Consider the following 21952-nt stretch of genomic DNA (forward strand, 5'->3'; position numbering starts at 1 on the left):
AAAAATGTATTTCTTAATTCATTTTCCACTCAAAATTGTTTTTGAAAACAAATAAATGCGAAATTTGACCATGAATCCCATTAATGAACATGGGCAAACTTCTTACTTATCAATGATTGTTGTTCGATTCAAGTTTAAGCTAAACGACCCTCCTTTTTATAGCCAAGTTTGAGCGGCGTGCCACTGTGCTACACCTCTTTGGGGAGAAGTTTTTAAATGTCAAAGTACCTGACAAATGTCGCTAGCATTAGGAGGCGATAACCACCGCTGAAAAACAAACATATTTTTAAAAACCCTAAAATTTGGAAAAGATTTCAACAAAATGTATTTATATAAACGTTTTATCAAATTTTACGAAACAAAAGTACTCTTTGTTGACAATTTTGTTTGATATTCTTTTTTTGACATTCTTGTGGGTGGTATGATTTTTTATTCACGGTGGTTCCCCAGAAACATTCATAAATAATCGGAAAATTCCCACAAACTTGTCGTCATATCATGCCCAGACACATTTAAACGGACTAGGCTATTGTTTGTTTCTTGTTTTTCACATAACACAATTGGCATGACATTGGCAATGTCATGTCAATGTCTTAATTACGTGATTGAGCGACCTACCTTACCTACTACTTGATAAGGCTTATGCGACTTGTATTGCGATTTTCTTTTAACATAATTGGCATTTTAATTAACCACTCAGTACTTGAATTAATTCATTTTTGTTTTTTAATTAATTAAAAAAAGAAAGCTAGAATCGGTTGTTACGTTATAAATAAATTTTGTAACGAACATCATCAACGCGTTAGTATCATCATTGTGTGTAAGGCGTAATAAAACTACCTTAGAAATAGCTTTGTGAATCGTTATTGTGATCGCCTGTCTGTTCGTCTTATTGGACATCTCTTATATGCAAATTTTGCCCATGAACATTCCACTAAGGAACAGGGGCAAACTTCTCACATATCAATGAGTGCAGTCCGATTCAAGTTTAAGCTCAATGATAAGGGGACTCCCTTTTATAGCCAAATCCGAACGGCGTGCCGCAGTGCGACACCTCTTTGGAGAGAAGTTTTACATGGCATAGTACCTCACAAATGAAAATTTTTTCTGATGGTTTTGCCAGGATTCGAACCTAGGCGTTCAGCGTCATAGGCGGACATGCTAACCTCTGCGCTACGGTAGCCTCCTCTTATATATAAAAATCAATTTGTGTTTGTTTGTATGTTTGTGTGTTCCTTATAGACTCAGAAATGGCTGAACCGATTTTCTTGAAATTTTCACAGATGGTGCATAATGACCCCGTGGTGAAAATGGGGTACTACATTTTTTAATATCTAAAGGGGGGAAAGGGTGGGGGGGGGGGTTGACTCTCCCCCTTACCCTAATTTTCAGAACGCCAGATCTCGGAGATTGGTGGTGCGATTTAAGCGAAATTTTGTGTTCTCTCACATAGTACCCTAAAAATAAAAATTTGGTATCCAAATTTTGGATGGGGTACCTAGGGGGGTTGGCCCACCCTAAAACCTGCCAAACATATCTTTAGACCAATCACGACAATATGGGACTCAAATGAAAGGTATTTAGGTAAGAAAACGTATCTGATATCCAATTGTCAGACCAAGTGCTAGGGGGACCACCCCAAGCACCAATACATCCCTAAATCGGACATATTTACCGACCATGGCAATATGGGACTCAAATGAAAGGTATTTGCGAGTAGATTACGAATCTGATATCCAAATGTGGGACCACGTTTTTGGGGGTACACCCCTTTCCCAAAACACCCCCCATACTAGACTTATTAACTGACCATGGGAATATGGGGCTTAAATAAAAGGTATTGTATTTGAATGTAGAATACGAATCTGAAATCCAAATATGGGCTCAAATGTTTCGGGGGCCGCCTCTCACCAAAAACATCCCCCAAAGGAGAAAAATTTACGACTATTGCAATATGGGGCTCAGATAAAAGGTTTTTGGGAGTAAAGCACGAATTTGATATCAATATTCGGGAAAAGTGTCCACGTGGGCCACGACACCCCCACAACACCACCCAAATAGTACGTATTTTTTTGACTGCAATATGAGCCACAAATAAGAGGGTTTTTAAAGTGGAACACGAATCCGATATATATTTTCAAGGCCAACTCACTGAGTGGCCGCCCATCCCCAAAAACCCCCAAGCCGTTCATGTTTGCCGACTAGGAAATATGGGGCTCAAATTAAAGGTATGTGGGAGTAGACCACGTATCTGATATCAACATTAGGGGCCAACTGTCTAGCGGACGTCCCACCACCATAAAAACCCCCAAATAGGACGTATTTGCTCACCAAGACAATTTGGGTCTTAAAGAGAGTGGAACTAAATATTCATAGTTTTTAGGGCCACTACCCCAAACCGGACATATTTACTGACTTTTGCAATAAGGAGTTTAAATGAGATTGGAAAACGAATTTGATATCCAATTTTGAGGGCAATGGCAATATGGGGTTCAAATAAAAGATATATAGATATATGAGAATAGAGCACGTTGCTGATATATTTTCCGGGAGCTTAAATGAAAGGTATTGGGGGGTAGAGCAACAATTGATACCCACTTTCGGGACCAATTTTCTGGGGATCTACCCCCTTCCCAAAATACCCCACAATCAGCATTTTTTTGCTGACCATCGCAATATGGGGCTCAAATAAAGGCGTTTGGGAGTAGAATACGAATTTGATATCCAAATGTAGGACCATGTATTTAGGGCATCACCCCTTTCCCAAAACACCCCAAAGGGAAAAAAATTTTCGATCATGCCAATATGTGGCTCAAATGAATGGTATTTGAGATTAGAAAACGAATTTGATAGCCTATTTTGGGGCCATGTGTTTGAGGGACGCCTCATTCTGTGTACTCTTAAGCCAATGGCAATATGGGGTTTAAATAAATGGTATTTGAGAGAAGAGCACGATGCTGATATTTTTTCAGGGCCAGTAATCTGGGGGGCAACCTCTCCCCCGAAAACACCACTAAATCAGACATCATGAGAATATCGGGCTGAAATGAAGTATTTTAAGAATGGAGTACACCTTACATCCAAACTTAAATTCGTAGACCAATAAAGATCATATGGGATTCAGATAAAGGCACTTATATTGTCAAACTGTTAGTCAAGTTAGCATGGTCTTTAATTGTCGAAAATAAATATTCCAAGGAAATATTCCAAGAAAATAAATATAACCCATCTCGTCATATCGAGCATCATAGGCACTCAATATTTGTGCAAGAGTCGGTGCCGCTCGGCCTCTCACTGAGACTCTCCGCTCAATACCGTTGATTGTTCGCGACTGCCGTTACAGCTACTCCGTATGGAGCATTCAACTATCCGCAATCTGTGGACGCACCCGATAGCTTGCAGCCAAGCTTCTCGTGACAGCAATGACCACCACACAGATCGGACCCCAATGTTCCAGCCTGTGTGGTGCTCATAGCTATCGCGTGCCATGTTTTGTTCTACTATCAAACATCTACAGCTTGGTCTAATACAAACACAAAAATACAAAATTTGCCCATTCCACATTCCACTAAGGAACAGGGGCAAACTTCTCACATATCGATGAGTGACGTCCGATTCAAGTTTATGCTCAATGATATGGGGCCTGCTTTTTGTAGCCGAGTCCGAACGGCGTGCCGCAGTGCGACGCCTCTTTGGAGAAAAGTTTTTACATGGAACAGTACCTCACAAATGTTGCCAGCATTTGGAGGGATCTTGGATCTTGACTTCTTGATCCTCTAGAGGGCGCAAATTTCAAACGATTTGGCTGAAATTTTGCAATTTGAAATTTTCGCATGACGTGTATTTTTAAGACTTCCAACAACTGTGCCAAAAATGATTCAAATTGGTCCAAAACCTGATATAGCTCCCATACAAACCGATCTCGGATCTCGGACTTTTTGAGCCGCTAGAAGGCTTAACTATTAAACGATTTGACAGAAATTTTGCATGAAGTGTTCTGGTTTGACTCCCAAGAACTTTGTTAAGTGAAGTCTAAATCAGTCCATAACCTGATATAGCCGCCATATTAACCGATCTGGGATGTTGACTTCCTGAGCCACTAGAGGGCGCAATTCCTATCCGATTTGGTTGAAATTTTGCATGACGTGTTTCATTATGACTTCCAACAACAGTGTTAAGTACGACCCCAAGATCGGTTTATATGGCAGCTATATCAAAGCATGGACCGATTTGGTCCATTTACAATCCCAACTGACCTACACTAATAAGAAGTATTGGTGCAAAATTTCAAGCGCCTAGTTCTAATCAAAGCGAAGTCCAGTAACCCACCTAAAAACAGTAAAGCAGGAGGAGCTGCTGGGTTGCCGGTTGAACTGTTTAAGACCGGGGGCGACACGCTGATAAAGCGTATGCATCAGATTGGAACCTCAGCATACTATGCCCCGTATACAAGAAAGCGGACAAGATGGTGTATGCCAACTACAGAGGAGTAGAAAGGTTTGTAAACGCTAGCAGACAAAGAAAATGGAGAAAGTTGGGAACTACAACTTTGTGATAGGTTAGGTTTAAGTGGCAGTCTGCCATCAGACTCACTTAAACGTTTTCGTCCATTGTGATATCACAGAAACAGAAGAAGACAAAGAAATGAGAACCTTCTGACTGCTGGTGCGGGACACACAAGCACACAGGTGTTCTATAGTCTCTTCTTCTTCGATGTCCTCACAGCTTCTGCAAAAGTCGTTGCTGGCAAACTTCAGTCTGTCAGCATGTTTTCCGATTAGACAGTGGTCCGCCATGACGGACACAATGACTGAGATGTCTGTTTTAGTCAGTGACAGCAAAGCGGTAGACCTCTTAAAGTCTACCTTTGGCCACATAGTTTTGGAGTGTTCAGAGCTCCCTCTTTGTTACCATATATCATTCGTTGTTTTTCGCGCCTAATCCTGAAAACTTGGCTTAAAACTTTGTGATAGTCAGCAATTTTATCTACCTCATTACCGCCGTTACCACAACAAATGACTCCAGTTTTGAAATAAAACGACGGATAATATTGGCTTACAGATGCTACTTTGGATTGAGCAAGTAGCTGAGAAGTAAAACCTCCTCTCAACGGACGAAAATTACCCTCTACAAGACACTGATATTACCCATGCTGTTGTATGGCTCCGAAGCTTGGGTATTCTCTAAAGCTGATGTGGCAGTATTTGAGATGTGGCAGTATAGGCGTCGTATGAACCAAGAGCTGTATGAAGACGATAGCATAGTAAAAAGTTTCAAAACACAACTGCTGCGTTGACTAGGTCATCTTGTCAGAATGGATGAAGAAGCCCCAGCAAAGCAGTCTTTTGAAACCGGGACGAGCAAGAGTCCGATGGAAAGATCAAGTAGTGGGAGATACCTCTAAACTTGGTGGTGGAAATATTAGAAGGAGCACAGAAGATCGAGGCCCTTGGAACGCTATTCTACGTTTGGCTAATGGGACAAATGTTCGGTCATAGCCAATTTAAGTAAGTAAGTAAAGAGTTATCTCAATCCACTCTCAAACGGCAGATTTTTAAATTTTTTTTCGATTCTATCCCACTGTGCAGCGTGGATTTCTTTGAGCCTTCTCTCGCCGAACCATTTCAGTTGTTGTCTCAGTTTTGTGAAACGCCACCACGGCGTTTGGCAACGTTACTAGTATCATTATAGATTTGTCACTTTGAGGTGTTTGAGTTCCCCAACAATAGCCGGTTGTGATTTTCCAGTCAAACTTGAACTCCATCAAGCATATCTTCTTTTGTGGGCTTGTAAGCAATATAATGAGATGACAATGAAACAAATATCATGAAGCTATCGTTTCTAGCATGCCAGATATACCAATGTGAACTTGGTAACATTTCGTGTCAGCTACCCTGTGTATAATAACTTCTTAATTATTGGAAGTATTGGCAATTATAATCACTTTCTGTTTTGATTTTTGGATCTTAGGTAGGGATTTTGGGCAGCTTATGTTTGTTTCTCAATGAAATGTATAGGGGGAAATGTCAATTTGCCTTCAGTCGCTTTAGGCTATTTTCCCTTTCAACTGCCACACATAAATAAAAGTATGACCTTAATCCCATAAACATATTTCGTTATATCTCAATACTTTTATTATCATCTCTCATATCTCATAAAGATATTAGAAAAAAATCAGGTACATATATAGCTTAAGCCTTCCAGTTGGACCATTTCTTGATCTCGGCATACAACTTGTTGCCAGGGCATTCAGTGGAACCCACTTGACGATGACCATACAAAGTGTAGTTGGAGGCAACATAGCCTTGGGACACCAACCAGGCAATCAATTCCTTGGCCTTGGACACTTGAGTGGCAGTGGGAGTGTAGTCGTTGTAGTTGCCAATGAACATAATGCCATAGGATTTGCTGTTCCAGTTGGTGGCATGGGCACCCATAACACCGGCACCACGACCCTCATAGATGTTGCCGTCGGCACCAATGCCATAGTTATAGCCAATATCGGCCCAGCCCAAAGAGTTCATGTGGTAGTCTTGCATGTTGCGCATCTGAGCGGAGCAGGTGGCCTTGGTGTTGCAGTAGGCTCCAGCAGAGTGATGGATGACGACATAGCCCAAGCCCTTGGCTAAGTAAGACTTGGAGGTGGCAGCACGACCACCCCATTCGGATTTGGAGACAATGCTAATGCCCGAAATGCCAGAGGCCACTGAAAAAGAGAAACATAAAAATAAAAAATAAATTTCTGATTTTTATTTTGTAGATTTTTTTTCAAACTTACAGCAGAATAGTGCCAAGACAGCTAGGAAAGCTTTCATGTTTGTTTGTTTACTAAAGAATGCTGTGGACAATTTGATGAGCTGTTTTGCTGCACCTCCGTTTAAATACCATGGGCTTTGGTTGGTAGTGGTTGAAGAAAATTTTTATTTTTGTATACAAATGACTGATAGCAGCAGGGCTGTTTTGCTGTTTGTGCTTATTTTAATTGACCATTGGAAAAAATTGATTTGATTAAACAAATCAATGCCCTATCTAATACCCCAACTCAGATATTAAGAATCCCTAGCGATTGCTATGCATCGGTGATTTGTGAAAGTGCTTGAACACCATGGTCAGTTAACACAAAATGCAGATGAAAAATCTACTATGGAAATTTTTTAAGAAACTAGAGACAAAAAAAAACGATTTATTTAAAAATGTCCATGAAGAAGGGGTGAAAGGGTAGCCACGGTATTTTGTCTATCCTAGAAGCTTTTGAAACTTGAAAACTGAGGGGAAATCTGACAAAGATCAGGTTTGGCGTCAACATTTGGTTCAAGAAAGAGTTATGGTGTTGGGTATACCCACCACTATAGAATGGAGAGTATACGTATCTCGTCTTTTCAATTGTAACACTATGACATACCAATCATAGATATAGGTGTATATTTTCCTGATCAGCTTGACATGCTGACAGACGACCTAGCCAGGTCCGCCCGTCCATCTGAAAAAATCACTATAACGTGGGAATAAAAAAACAAGATATCTACCTCAAATATTGCCCAACTTCTTATAGATGTAGGTCTTCGGGAAATGCAAAAAGGTTTATCGCGGTTCATATGTGTATAGAGTTCCCATATAAACAGATTTCCAAACTCACACCAAATACACGCAAGTGTAGGAACAGACATAGGCCCCAAATAAACCCGTTACCCTCTTAAAATTCTTGAGTACCTAAAATCTTCATCATATGTTCATCATATCTTGATATTCAGGAACAATATAAGATGCCTGAGGGCTTTCGATTTTTTCTTATCTATACGAATCACTTAAGTCATCAATACATTCTTTTTGTTGTGCAATTTTTCTATATTTAAAAAAAAAACCAAAGGGGGTTTTATATGCCTTAAAATAAAAGAAAAAATTTTAGGAAAATATTTGCTGACATGCTGCTCTATATTACTCATAGATTAAATGTTGACCTCAATAGCATCAGTTTCCTAGATATTGTTGTCCGAGTGACACTCTTGAAAAAGTCCCCTATTGTTCATTTTCCATGGAAATCGACATTGTTTGAGTCATTTTCATTCATTGCCATTTTCATAGAATTTTGCAAAAATTCCCAGAAAGCCAGGGCTGGTAATGTTCACCATAAGAAGGCAATTTGTCATTTCCAGGTCACCGGTTCTGGCGCTTTCTCAAAAGGTCAAGTACCTAGGGGAAAATCTAAAACAGAAAAAAGAAAATGGAAAGGGAACTTCGAACATGATAGTTACAACAGGAATAGAACGATAATTTTGTTACCTTTCGCTCCTGAAAGGTTTGTTTAATTAGACTTACACTTGAAAGAGGGTACTTTTACTAGCCCTTGCCCATGGCCAAGGATAGTGCTATTACCATTTCCCTTAAAAAGGGTAGTTTTATTACCCTTTCCCTTTAAAAAGGGTAGTTTTATTGTCCTTCCCTAAGTTCTATCACTCTTTCCCTAAAGAAAGAGTTGTTTTTTACCCTTTCCCTACAAAATGGATAGTTATAGTACGCTTTCCCTAATGGAAGGGTAGTTTTATTACCCTTTTCCTAAAGAAAGGGTAGTTTTATTCCCCTTTCCCTAAACAAAGTTTAGTTTACCTATCCTTTCCTCAAAGAAAGAGTAGTTTTATTACCCTTTCCCTAAAGAAAGGGTAGTCTCATTACCCTTCCATAAAGAAATTAGAGTTTTATTTAATTATCCTTTCCCTAAAGAAAGTGTATTTTTTTAATACCCCTTTCCCTACAAAATGGTTAGTTCTATTACCCTAAAGAAAGGGTAGTTTTATTACCCTTCCCATAAAAAATGGTAATTTTATTACCCTTTTTTCTAAATAAAGGGTTGTTTATAACCTTTCCCTAAAGAATGGGTAGTTTTATTATACTTTCCCTGAAGAAAGAGTAGTTAAAGGGTAATTTTATTACACTTTTCCAAAAGAAAGGATCGTTTTATTACCCTTTCGCTTAAGAAAGGAAAGTTTTATCATTCTTTCCCTAAAGAAAGGGTAGTTTTAGTACCCTTTCCCTTGAGACAGGGTAGTTTTATACCCTTTTCGTTGAGAAATTGTAGTTTTATTACTCATTTTGTAAAGAAAGGGTAGTTTTATTACCGTTTCTCTTGAGCGATGTTAGTTTTATTACCCTTTCGCCAAATAAGTTGTATTACCCTTTCCCTCAAGAAAGATTTATTTTTGGTATCCTTAGCTTTCCTTAAAGAAAGGGTAGGTTTATTACCCTTTCCCTAGTCAAATGTTAGTTTTAATAGCTGTTCCTTTGAGAAAGGGTAGTTTTATTACCCTTTCCGTAAAGAAAGGGTAGTTTAATTACCCTTTCCGTAAAGAAAGGGTAGTTAAATTACCCTTTCCCTAAAGAAAGGGTAGTTTTATTACCCTTTCCCTAAAGAAAGTATAGTTTCATTACCCTTTCCCTAAAGAAAACGTGGATTTATGATCTTTTCCCTGAAGAAAGTGTGGATTTATTATCCTTTCCCTGAAGAAAGGGTAGGTTTATTACTCTTTCACTAGTCAAATGTTAGTCTTAATAGCTGTTCCTTTGAGAAAGGGTAGTTTTATTACCCTTTCCGTAAAGAAAGGGTAGTTTTATTACCCTTTCCGTAAAGAAAGGGTAGTTTTATTACCCTTTCCCTAAAGAAAGTGTAGTTTCATTACCCTTCCCTAAAGAAAGCGTGGATTTATTACCCTTTCCCTGAAGAAAGGGTAGTTTTATTACCCTTTCCCTAAAGAAAGGGTAGTTTTATTACCCTTTCCCTAAAGAAAGTATAGTTTCATTACCCTTTCCCTAAAGAAAACGTGGATTTATTATCTTTTCCCTGAAGAAAGGGTAGGTTTATTACTCTTTCACTAGTCAAATGTTAGTTTTAATAGCTGTTCCTTTGAGAAAGGGTAGTTTTATTACCCTTTCCGTAAAGAAAGGGTAGTTTTATTACCCTTTCCCAAAAGAAGGGGTAGTTTTATTACCGTTTCCCTAAAGAAAGTGTAGTTTCATTACCCTTCCCTAAAGAAAGCGTGGATTTATTATCCTTTCCCTGAAGAAAGGGTAGTTTTACTACACTTTCCTTAAAGAAAGGGTAGGTTTATTACTCTTTCCCTAGTCAAATGTTTGTTTTAATAGCTGTTCCTTTGAGAAAGGGTAGTTTTATTACCCTTTCCCTAAAGAAAGGGTAGTTTTATTACCCTTTTTTCTAAAGAAAGTGTAGTTTCATTACCCTTCCCTAAAGAAAGGGGTAGTTTTATTACCCTTTCCCAAAAAAAAATAGTAATTTTTCCCCATTCCCAAAAAAGGTTAGTTTTATTACCCTTTCCCTAAATAAAGTGTAGTTTTATTACCCATTCCCTAAAGAAAGCGTGGATTTATTATCTTTTCCCTGAAAAAAGGGTGGAGTTATTACCCTTTCCCTGAAGAAAGGGTAGTTTTACTACCCTTTCCGAAAAGAAAGAGTAGTTTTATTACCCTTTCCTTAAAGAAAGGGTAGTTTTGTTACCCTTTCCCCAAAGAAACGGTAGTTTTGTTATCCTTCCCTAAGGAAAGGGTAGTTTTGTTACCCTTCCCTAAAGAAAGGGTAGTTTTGTTACCCTTCCCTAAAGAAAGGGTAGTTTTGTAACCTTTTCCCTTGAGAAAGGGTACTTTGTTACCCTTTCCCTTAAGAAAGTGTAGTTTTATTGCCCTTTCCCTAAATAAATGTTAGTTTTATTACCTTTTGGCGTGAGAAAGGGTAGTTTTATTATATTTTCCCTTGAGAAAGGGTAGTTTTATAACCCTTTTCCCTGGTTTTATTATCCTTTCCCTTGAGAGAAGGTAGATTCTTTTCCCTTACCCTTAAGAAAGGAAAATTCAACTTGATGTTGTTGTTGAAAATGGAACGTATCCCATTATATTTAGACATAGGTGCCATATAGATGAAACTTCGATTACGGTCTGAAGCCCATAAATGTCGCATTTATTACCCAATTTAAATGAATTAGTTAACAGCGGTCTGTATTATTCCACTCGACATCCGTACCGAACGCAGTCCATATCAGAGGACTGTAGGTATAGCTGCCATATAGACCTATTTCACGACAAAGGGTCTTAAGGTCGTTCAACAATATAGCACAGATCCAACGGTATGTAGATATAGCTGAGAAATTAATAAAAAAAAAATTGTTAAAGAAAATTTTATAAAAACCTTGTCTTTAAAGAAAATTTCTTGAAAATGTTGTCTTTGTAGAAAATTGCTTTTTAAACTTTTTGGAACTTTCGTCAAAGACGTCAAAGACAATTTTTTCTTTAGAAAATATTTTTTTGAAAGTTTGCTCGGAAATTTTGCTTAGATGGAAAATTTCTTTCAATATTAAGTCTTAATTTTTTTTTAGCTTTTAAAGAAAATTTCTCCAAAATGTTGTCTTTAGAGAAAATTTTTTTTCAAATTTTGTATTAAATAGGTATTTGTTTTACTAGTGTATACAATGAAGAACTTATAGCATACTTTTAGGCTGCTTTAAATGAGCCGTAGTATTTGAATGCAATAGAAAAGAAATTACCAATATTTTTATGTTAGTTTGCGGATATCAAAGACTATGGGCTAAAACTAGCTGTACTACAGATAGTTCTATCAGATATTCGTGCAGTAGTACTGCCACAAAATCTCTAAAAGTTGTCGGCATGCGACCAATTTTTTATCTTCCCAATTTAAAAGCTATTGTTGTCATATTGCTTGGCAGAAGGCGTAGGAATTTTTATTTCCACTAAACTGCTATGACAAAGTCCAATATGAATAGTAGTACTATTAGTATGGAAGATATTGGCTATACTAAGATAACCACTCAATCCATTCATTAGACAATGAACACTTGGCCAAATTAACTGATGAAGCGCTGAGATAAGAGGAAAGTGTAATGACGTTCACTTTTACACCTGCTGCTTGGCTCTCACTCACTCACATTGAAAGGAGGGCTGTCTTCGTAACTTGTTTTGAAAAAGCAAAATAAGATTAAAGTAGAAACTGTTAGCGATAAATTGACTGTTTTTGTCAAGGATTAATTAAAATAAAAATTCCGAAATCACAATCTTCAGAACTCTGGGCAATTTCTTGATAATTTGGCCAGCATATCTAAGGTATTTAAGTTGTGGCATTTGCCAAACTGAGGATCATATTGATTTTAGCATTCACTAAAAAACAATGAAGACTTTCTTGGCTGTTTTGGCTCTTTTCTGCTGTAAGTTGGATGTGTTGAAATTTGAATTCTGTTATAAATTCTGTGCTTTTCTCAACAGTTGCCTCTGGCATTTCGGGCATTAGCATTGTCTCCAAATCCGAATGGGGCGGTCGTGCTGCCACCTCCAAGTCTTACCTAGCCAAGGGCTTGGGCTATGTCGTCATCCATCACTCTGCTGGAGCCTACTGCAACACCAAGGCCACCTGCTCCGCTCAGATGCGCAACATGCAAGACTACCACATGAACTCTTTGGGCTGGGCCGATATTGGCTATAACTATGGCATTGGTGCCGATGGCAACATCTATGAGGGTCGTGGTGCCGGTGTTATGGGTGCCCATGCCACCAACTGGAACAGCAAATCCTATGGCATTATGTTCATTGGCAACTACAACGACTACACTCCCACTGCCACTCAAGTGTCCAAGGCCAAGGAATTGATTGCCTGGTTGGTTTCCCAAGGCTATGTTGCCTCCAACTACACTTTGTATGGTCATCGTCAAGTGGGTTCCACTGAATGCCCTGGCAACAAGTTGTATGCCGAAATCAAGAAATGGTCCAACTGGAAGGCTTAAGTAACATTTTTTTAAGGAATACAATTTTGGCTTAGATGAAGTTTTGAATAAAAGGTTTGGAAATTTGAGAGCATAAGAACGGTTGCTTTGTTTTTACATATGGAAATAATTCTTGATGTTGCGTAATCACTGCGATTATGTAGATGGTGTGGCAGGCTTTTGGTTTTGAAAAAGGTTTTTCTAGAAAATTTTGTCAAAAACTTTTTTTCATGAAAATTTAAGCAATATTTTGTTTTTTCTAGAAAATTTTGGAATGGATAATTGTACCCTACACCACCACTGTGGTACCGGGTATTATAAGTTAGAGCATTTGTTTGCAACGCTAAGAAGGAGAAGAGCTAGACCCATTGATAAGTATACCGATCGACTCAGAATCACATTCTGATTCGATTTAGTCACGTCCGTCCGTCTGTGAGTCGATGTATCAAAGTCAGGTCGTATTTGTTGTCCAATCTCCAATTTAAGGTCTTAGGCCCATAAAAGCCACATCTATTATCCGATTTCGCTGAAATTAGGACAATGAGTTATGATAAGCTCTTTGACATCTTTCTTCAATTTGGCCAAGATCGGTCAAAATTTGTATATATCGGCCATATAGACCGATCTCTTGATTTAAGGTCTTGGGCCCATAAAAGACGCATTTATTGTCTGATTTCCCTTTGACATCTTTCTGCAATTTGGCCCAGATCGGTCCATATTTGGATATAGCTGCCATAAAGACCGATCTCTCGATTAAAGGTCTTGGGTCCATAAAAGGCGCATTTATTGTCCGATTTCGCCGAAATTTGGGACAGTGAGTTGTGTAAGGCCCTTCGACATACTTCTTCAATTTGACCCAGATCGGTCCAGACTGGGATATAGTTGGACCGATTTCAAGATTTAAGGGCTTGCGCACATTAAAGACGCATTTATTATCCAATTGCGCCGAAATTGAACTCAGCGACTTATGTTAGGCTTTTCGACATACGTGTCATATGTGGTTTAGATCGGTCTATATTTGAATATAAATAGCTGAATATAAATAGATCAATATTTGGTTGTACAGTGACTTGGTCTATATATTAGACCTCTTAATATCCGTGCCGAATTTGGATCGAACCATATTTCGAAAAGCGGCTATGGGTGCATAAATGATGCATTTTTCACCCGATGAAAGGTGGTTCGGCCCAGCCGAACTTAACGCCTTTTTACTTGTTTTCTCCGCATTCCTCTTTCAGCAAAGTTTCTAATCAAGGACTATACCTTGGTATTTCGTCAGCACAGTTCTCGCAATGGCTATGTGGGGTTAACCGCCCAATTTCTACCTAATATCCACCTGCAGTAGTAGATTTACAGTGTCTCCGGATTCCTTCCTCCGCATTTCTCTTCAAGTTCAGCTAGGCCTAAGTACTTCGGGTTCTTCGACAACTTTGTCCCAACTGCGTGTTGTTAACTCGGCCTGATCCACGTGCGGATCAGACCGGTTACTATCGATCCTATATCCATGTTTTTGAAATCTCCTACACAATCCAGAAAGACAACAGTGAAGTATTCTTTCAGACGGAGACACATACTGAGGTCACGCACAACTTCGTGTAGAAGTATTGGGTTGCTCAAAAAGTAATTGCGGATTTTTCATATAGTCGGCGTTGACAATTTTTTTCACAGCTTGTGACTCTGTAATTGCATTCTTTCTTCTGTCAGTTATCAGCTGTTACTTTTAGCTTGCTTTAGAAAAAAAGTGTAAAAAAAGTATATTTGATTAAAGTTCATTCTAAGTTTAATTAAAAATGCATTTACTTTCTTTTAAAAAAATCCGCAATTACTTTTTGGGCAACCCAAAAGATCACACAATGTCCCAATTGCGTGTTGATAACCCGGCCTTACCCACGTGCGGATTAGACCGGTTACTATGGAACCTATATCCACGTTGTTGAAAACTCCTACGAATGATCGCTGTTAGGTATTATTTCAGGCGGAGAGACATCTTGAATGCACGTACAACTTCGTGGAGGGCCGTTTCCCCCGACCTACCCTTGAGGTATGCATATTGTGCCCCATTGAAGTTCTTCAGCGTCAGTCCCTCTCTCTCCTTCAGGTTCATCACTCGTTCCAGGGTTTTCATAATTCTTTTCTTTTGTCCTTCCTGGGGGGGTTAAAGAATTCATGGTCTTGGAACCACGACAGGTTTGCCATGAAATTCCTTTCAGTCATGACAAAGTAACTCTGAAGGATTCCTGCAGTAATGCCGGGATGGTTTCGTTAGGGCCGTTTTCCCCGACCTACCCTTGAGGTATGTATTTTGTGCCCCATTGAAGTTCTTCGGTGTCAGTCCCTCCGTCTCCTTCAGGTCTATCAGTCTTTCCAGTGTTACTCAACACACTGGCGATGACGTTGCCTATAATCCTTTGTCGTGGTTGGTTTATTTTTCTATTCTTGGGATAAAGACCACTCTGACGTCTTTCCATGGCCTTGGTGTGTGGAACCATGATAGGCTTGTCCTTAAAACTCGTTCCGGTCATGGCTGAGTAATTCCAAGGAGAACGTGTGGAAGTACTGGGTTTTTTTCGACCGCTCTGGCCAATTAAAATGGCTGGAGAGTTTGTATTGCCCACACTATCTTTCGAAGAAGCATCTCTTGCAAGCATTGCGAAATTTTGCTCGCTAAACTAAACGCAGCTGTCTAAAAATTCGTATTCATCAACAATTCTACCGTCTCGGTCTCTTACACCAAGTGCTAGGTGTAAGTCCCTCTTTTCCTATTCATTAAGCTTGGCGTTCTGGTAGAGGGCACTTTGAAACTTTCTGACTTCTTTCCATAACCTTGGATGTGGAAGCATGATAGACTTGCCAGGAATTTTCTTTACAGGCAGAGTAACCAAGGGATTCGTGCCATAGTGTCGGTATGATTTCTTTGGCCGAGGCTAAATTTTTCCTTATGAGATTTTCCATAGAAACAGCTCCTGTGGGTATTGCTTGCTTTAATGGCCAACTTTATCCTGACTGCCTGGAAGATTTATCTCTAACAATAGTTCCATCGTCTACTGATTGTTTTTGATGTAGGTTCCATCCTCCCTTCTAGGGGAGCTTTAAAGGGGCTTTAAAAAGCCCCTTGCGCAACCCAAATGCCACACTAGTGCCTTTTAATTCTCCTCAGATTTTCGCACAAGAAATCCTCTTCGTTCTCCTAGTCTTCTTTTTGAATCTTGTCAGGGGTTACAATATTCGCCCCACCCCACAAGCATTCCGCAACAAGGTCCACAACGGACTTGTCTTCTCTCTCCCTTCGTCTCATTAAAAACCCTCTGCTTTCCTTTCTGAGTAACTTTAGTTTCGGTGTCTAACATGACTGGTTGGTCTTACGAGGCGCTATACCTTGTGGACATTTCTTCCGATAGGCTTCTTTCAGCACTCCGTAACAAGATCTACTGCGTCCCTCCGCTTCTGCATAAGTTCCCTGAAATTCTCCCACATGACCTTAGGACCCATTTTCACTTGGTGTGCTGGGATCCTTAGAGAACACTTTTCGCAATCTAATGCCCCATTAGTGCGTTCCAACCCTCCACAGAATTTCGCATAGGAACTCCTCTCCACTCCCCTTCTTGAACCTACCTAGGGCTCCACGACATTCATCCCAGATTTGGGCAGAGTTGTCTCTTCACCTTTTAAAATCCTGCTGTTTTCCTTCTTGAGGGCTCTCAGTTTCAGTATCTGCCATGACGTTTCGGTCTTATATGTCGGTGTCCATTCAGAACGTACCATCCAAATGGTTTCGTTCAGGCACTTCGTAACAAGATCGACAGAAGACTCCAGTTTTCTTGCGTCCCATGTGGACTCCTGCTTTTGCATATGTTCTCTCAACTTCTCCCCATTGGTCTTCCCCTGATTTATATACGGTCTCCTTCCTATCTCGTACTCTAATTGCACTCGGTGTATACCTTGGAGAGAACATTGCGCAGATGCCACACTATTGGCTTCCAATTTCCCATCAAATTTTGCCCAAGAACTGCCGTTCGTCTCCTTTTTGAACCTACCCAAGGCTTTATGATATTCTTCCCTGCCCTTTTTCGGCGTTGTCTCTTCGCCTTTTTGAAAACCCCCCTGTTTTCCTTCTAGAGTACTTTTAGTTTCGGTATTAACCATAAATTTTTGGTCTTATGTGGTGGTATCCATTCAGGACATACCAACCGAATGATTTCATTCAGGCAATCCGTAACAAGATCCACAGGCGACTCCAGTTCCTTTGCGTCCGATAAAAGGCTCCCAGTGGACTTTTGCTTTTGCATATGTTCCTTGAACTTCTCCCAGTTGGTCTTTCCTTGATTTATATACAGCCTTCTGCTTCATATCATGTGCAACCGCCTTCTAGTTGCTCCTGTTGTAAGTCCCACCTTCCTTCCTCAGAGAGCTTGGTAGGAACCTTTGGGAGAACATTTAGCAGATGCCAAATCCCTACAGAATTTCGCCCAGGAACTTCTCTTTGTGACCTTCTTGAACCTGACAAGGATTTCAGGGCATACGACCCAGTATTCTGTCTTGTGTTTTTTCCTGATGGGGGCCGGTCGACTCCAGTTCCTTGCGTCCGATAAAGGACCCAAAGTGAACTCCTGCTTTTGCATATGTTCCCTGAACTTTTCCCAGTTGGTCTTTCCCTTATTATGATACGGCCTCCTTCTTCATATCTTGTTTTGCTCTCGGTGTAAGTCCCATCTTCCCCCCTCAGGGAGCTTGGCGGGAACCTTAGAGAGAACGTTGAGCAAATGTCAATTCCCTATAGAAATTTGCTCAGGAACTTCTCATATACGACCCAGTCCTCTCCCTTGTTCTCTTTTCCTTCTTGAGTTCCTTCAGTTCTGGTGACCACCATGAATGGTTGTGGCGGTTTCCGTTCTCAACATGTTTTCCTTCCGAAAGGCTTCGTGCTTCGAGATCCACTTCGGACTCCAGTACCATTGCGTCCGATACAGGACCGTAGAGGACACAAGGTTTTGTACGTATATGTTCACTGAACTTCTGTCAGTTGTAAGGCCTTCTCCTTTCTATCTCGTGCTCAAACGTCTTATATTAGCCTATTTGTCTCCATCTTGAACCTGGCCAGGGTTTCGCAACATTCGTTCCAGTCTTCTACCATGTTCTATTTCCTTTAGTTCTATTGCCCACCATAACTTGTAGATACGAGTATTATGCGGCGGTTCCCGTTCTCAACATGCCTTCCGAATGCCTACTTTACTTACTTTAATTGGCTGTGACAGAACATTTGTCCCATTAGCTTCCGAAAGGCTTCGTTTAGGAATTCTATGGGATTCACTGCGGCTTACAATTCTTCACAGAATTTCGCCTAGGAAGGGCTTTTTGTCTCCTTCTTGAACCTGCCCAGGGTTTCACGATATTCGTCGCAGTCATTTGCCTTGTTCTGTTGACCATCATTACTTTTGCGGCGGTTTCCGCTCTCATACGCCTTCCTTCTGATAGGCATCGTACAAGAATTCTATGGCATGCATTTCGGCCTCCACTACCCTTGCGTCCGATAGGGGACCTTTGTATATGCCCCCTGAACTTCTGCCAGTTGCAAGGTTTCCCCCTTCCTATCAGATGCTCATCTCCTAGTTGCCTTAGTGAGAACATTGAGCAGATGTTGCACAAATGGCTTACAATTCTCCACAGAATTTGGTCCCGAAACTATTTTCGTCTCCTTCTTGAATCTGACCAGGGTTTTTCGATATTCGTCCCAGTCCTCTGCCTTGTTCTTTTCCCTTCAGTTCTGTTGAGCACTATGACTGGTTGATCTTATGCGGCGGTCCCCTTACTCAACATGCCTTTCCAAAGGCTTCGTTCAGAAATTCTATGAGATCCACTTCGGACTCCAGTTCCCTTGCGTCCAATATAGATCCCCACTTCTGCATATGTTTCCGGAACTTCTGCCGGTTTTAAGGCCTGCTCCTTCCTATTTCGTGCTCAACAGCCTCTAGTTATATTAGAACATAGCGCAGATGTGACGCTAGTGGCTTCCACTTCCATACAGGGACTGATTTTCGTCTCCTTCTGAAACCTGCTCAGGGTTTTGCGATATTCATCCCAGTCCTTTGTTTTGTTTGTTTTCATTTCTGTTGACCACCTGATCTTATGCGGTGGTGCCCGTTCTCAAAATGCCTTCCGAAAGGCTTCGTTCAGGAATTCTATGAGATCCACGTCTGACTCCAGTGCTTTTGCGATATAGGACCCCAGAGCACCTCAAATTTTCATGTATTCCCTGAACTTCTTGCTTCCAATCTCGTGGTCAATCTAAAATCGTATCATGCAATGGTCGGAGAAGGAGCACTGTTTGAGATTTTACCTAAGTTAGTATTCATCATGAGCGTAATATCTATAACTTGTTCCCTGAACCGGTTATGGGATGTTGGGGTATTTTCCCTGTTGCAGGGAAAGTTCGCCCTATTAAATTTTTGTCGTAATTTAAAATTTTTTTTTTTGAAAAAATTTTGTTGTTTTTATTTATCGTCATTTTCCCTCTTTTTCCCCTTTTCAGAACCCCTCCTCAACCATGAAAGCCCAACATTTACAGGCCATGTTCGCTCGGCGCCGCGAAATGGAGCACATGCACATTGAACGTACCCAAGCCGTCAATAAATACTTCGATCATTGGGGTAAAGTCACCTCGCGTTTTGAGAATTGGACTACGCCTGAGTATTACAAACAGGCAGAGGAAAAGCTGCAGCGCTCCAAACAGGAAAAAGAGAAGCAAAAACAACTAAGCGAACGCAAGGAAAAACTAGCCTTGCTTTTCGACCAAGAAAAAGAGCAATACGATGTGGAATTGAGAGAAAAACAAAGATCACGCAAAACTCGAGCTCTTAGCACCTCAACCTTAGAGAAGATCAATGTGAATCTTAAAGAGCAACAAGCCATTCGCAGAAAATTGGAACTTGAAGCCAAACTCTATGGCAAATGGCGCCATGGAGTGGATGATGCCAATCTCATATTTGAATCGAAAAATGACCATGAGGTTATAGCCAAACTAAGTTGGTTGGACAAGCAGGTGGAGAATCAGCTGGAGAAGGAAAAAGATGAAATCGAGGCCAAGGAGAGAGATCTTCGCCTGCAGGCCGAACAAAATCGTGCCGAGGAGTTGCACAAGCAACGCCAGCAGATACGTGAAAAGGAGATACGAGAAATCCGTGCCTTGCAGGAAATGCATATGGAACAATTGCAGGAGCGTCAAAAGGAAAGTGAAACTCTAAAGGAGAGTGAGCACAAGTTGCGCGAAAACATAGAGGAATTGGAAAAGGAAATCGAGCTATTGGATGAGAGTTATGCCGTCATGCAACAAAAGGCCGATTTTGGAGGAGCCTATAATTTGACCAAAATTAAGGTGTTCATGCGCAAACGCTCCGAGGTCTTTCGCAATCAAATAAAATTGTGTATCAGCATTTTGGAGAGAATGTTGCCGGAGGCCTGCAAACCCGAGACTTTGCTGGACTTCAAGGAGAAACTCTCCAAGCAGTTGGACTCGGAGATGTACACCCTAACCCAGATTGATGCCATGTATGAGTCTGAGGCCAAATATAATCTACATCGCTGTGAGGATCTTTGGCAAACTCAAACTTCTGAGCGTTATAAAGAACTCAAGGACTTGCTGAATCTGGAACGCAATTCCAAGGGCAAAGTGTTAAATGATGTATTGCAGCGCGAAAGTGAATTGCTTGACATACGTTCCACCCATTTGAATGCAATTGAAAATACAGGGGAAAAATTAAAACAGTTGATCAAGGAGGAAGAGGAGTCACCACGTGCTTGCATTGTCTCTCAAGCTGATCATATAACCGAATGCTGTCATGCCACCACGGCTTGTTCACCACGCAGTTGTCACTCATCGACTTGTGATACCGTGGACTCATCACGTAGCTGTGCTCCTCCCTCCCGCATATGTCATGAGTCTCATAGTGCTTTGAAGTTGCCCAATGATACTTGCAATTTAAATGCTTCCCAAAAGAAACGATACGAGCATAACATCTCCAATACTTTCAAAGATTTGAATTTGGATGTTTGGGAGAGCATGCCTAACTCACCAAGAGATTTGGTCAATCAGCGTGTAGATGCTCAACGTTCATTGCGGGTGGTTACCTCGGAGACAGCAGAGAGGCCGAAATTTGGTCGAAAACGTGTGGCCTGGACATAAGGAGTTGAGTTTAGTATCCTTGAAATATATTTTTGATGAACTTTTAAATAAATGAAAAAAAACGAATCAGTTGCTCTACTTGATGATGGATTTGAAGGAGGGTGATGATGACGCCAAGTTAAGGGGACGAACGATTCAAAGTAACGGTTTGGAGTTGTTTTTAACTTGCCACAGATCAGGTAAATTTTGGCTTCTTCTTCGTCTTGGCTGTGGACTCTCCTCTGGCGTCTGCAGAGCTATTGTTAACATTCGTATGCAATGCCAAGTGGTAGGAAATATCTAAAGCTACAGTGCAAGGAGTAAAAAATCCTTGTAACGGCGCGTGGTCAGTCCACGAATCATCCAGATCCAGCAAACGTGGACTAACTTCTGCGAGTGTGGGTGTCTCTCAGCGATAGGAGACCACTACGTGACCCTCTTGGTCACGTAGTGTCTTCATTACGTTGCGTGTGATCGTACCGCGTGTAGAAACCATAACAGCAGACATTTTCCCAGTGTCCCCCAGATACAAGGGCCACTGTGTCCTCGTTCGCTGACTGTTTTGGTGATTTACACACGGCGTGAAGAGCACGCGATGACACCGAGATAAACATATATGCAGGCCATGCGCAAATCAACAAAGCAGTTTTGCTTTGTTGATTTTCTCATAGCCTGCATATATGTTTATCTCGGTATCATCGCGTGCTCTTCCTGCTGCGTCCTTCTGACACAGGAGCCACATACTCATTACTTGCCCGGATTTGCCATCGGTAGGACCCTTTTTGCTTGCATCGCCAACAGTGAATGGAACGGGAGTACGCTTCTTTACTCTCATATGTCATATGACATGTATGCGGCTTTTCTAGTTGGAATTCATCCTACTTTATCAACTTGTGTTGTCTTCGGTTGAATTTGAGCTCGCGTGCATGACGCTTAAAAAGGACAAATTTCTCTGCCTCGGAACGGAATTCGTACCGTGTAGACATCCTCGACCTTTTCATTCTAAGCCACTTCAATGCATTCCCTC

The 21952-nt window shown here is 40.7% G+C and overlaps 3 protein-coding genes across 8 annotated transcripts in view; 2 read left to right on the forward strand and 1 right to left on the reverse strand.

Moving 5' to 3' along the window:
* The window catches only part of LOC106080680 (trichoplein keratin filament-binding protein), a 164618-nt gene extending 143606 nt beyond the window's left edge, over positions 1-21012 (forward strand). For all 6 annotated transcript variants that reach the window (XM_059362954.1, XM_059362956.1, XM_059362955.1 and 3 more), the window contains one exon: positions 19297-21012. In XM_059362954.1, the coding sequence (XP_059218937.1) occupies positions 19312-20946 (1635 nt within the window). In that variant the 5' untranslated portion in view covers positions 19297-19311 and the 3' untranslated portion in view covers positions 20947-21012. The remainder of the gene's footprint in view (positions 1-19296) is intronic.
* Positions 6112-6815, reverse strand: LOC106088788 (peptidoglycan-recognition protein SC2). Its single transcript, XM_059363268.1, has 2 exons — positions 6779-6815; positions 6112-6712 (listed from the first exon to the last, which is right to left on the reverse strand). The coding sequence occupies exons 1-2, from the start codon at positions 6813-6815 to the stop codon at positions 6192-6194; spliced, it is 558 nt and encodes a 185-aa protein (XP_059219251.1). The 3' UTR covers positions 6112-6191.
* LOC106080682 (peptidoglycan-recognition protein SC2-like) lies at positions 12132-12853 on the forward strand. The gene is made up of 2 exons (XM_013242142.2): positions 12132-12218; positions 12277-12853. Exons 1-2 carry the CDS (start codon positions 12182-12184, stop codon positions 12789-12791), a joined length of 552 nt encoding a protein of 183 aa, XP_013097596.1. The 5' UTR covers positions 12132-12181; the 3' UTR covers positions 12792-12853.
* Positions 21013-21952: the final 940 nt, after the last annotated feature.

This window comes from Stomoxys calcitrans, chromosome 2 (genome assembly GCF_963082655.1).
Source record: "Stomoxys calcitrans chromosome 2, idStoCalc2.1, whole genome shotgun sequence".
NCBI classification, from domain to species: Eukaryota; Metazoa; Arthropoda; class Insecta; order Diptera; family Muscidae; genus Stomoxys; species Stomoxys calcitrans.

What these genes read in the sequence shown, in the direction of transcription:
- LOC106088788 (XM_059363268.1), bottom strand. Translation starts at nt 6,815, where the DNA reads ATGAAAGCTTTCCTAGCTGTCTTGGCACTATTCTGCT. An exon ending in TGTCTTGGCACTATTCTGCT is followed by an intron (nt 6,713 to 6,778) that starts GTAAGTTTGAAA and finishes TATGTTTCTCTT; the next exon opens with TTTCAGTGGCCTCTGGCATT.
- LOC106080682 (XM_013242142.2), top strand. Translation starts at nt 12,182, where the DNA reads ATGAAGACTTTCTTGGCTGTTTTGGCTCTTTTCTGCT. An exon ending in TGTTTTGGCTCTTTTCTGCT is followed by an intron (nt 12,219 to 12,276) that starts GTAAGTTGGATG and finishes TTTTCTCAACAG; the next exon opens with TTGCCTCTGGCATTTCGGGC.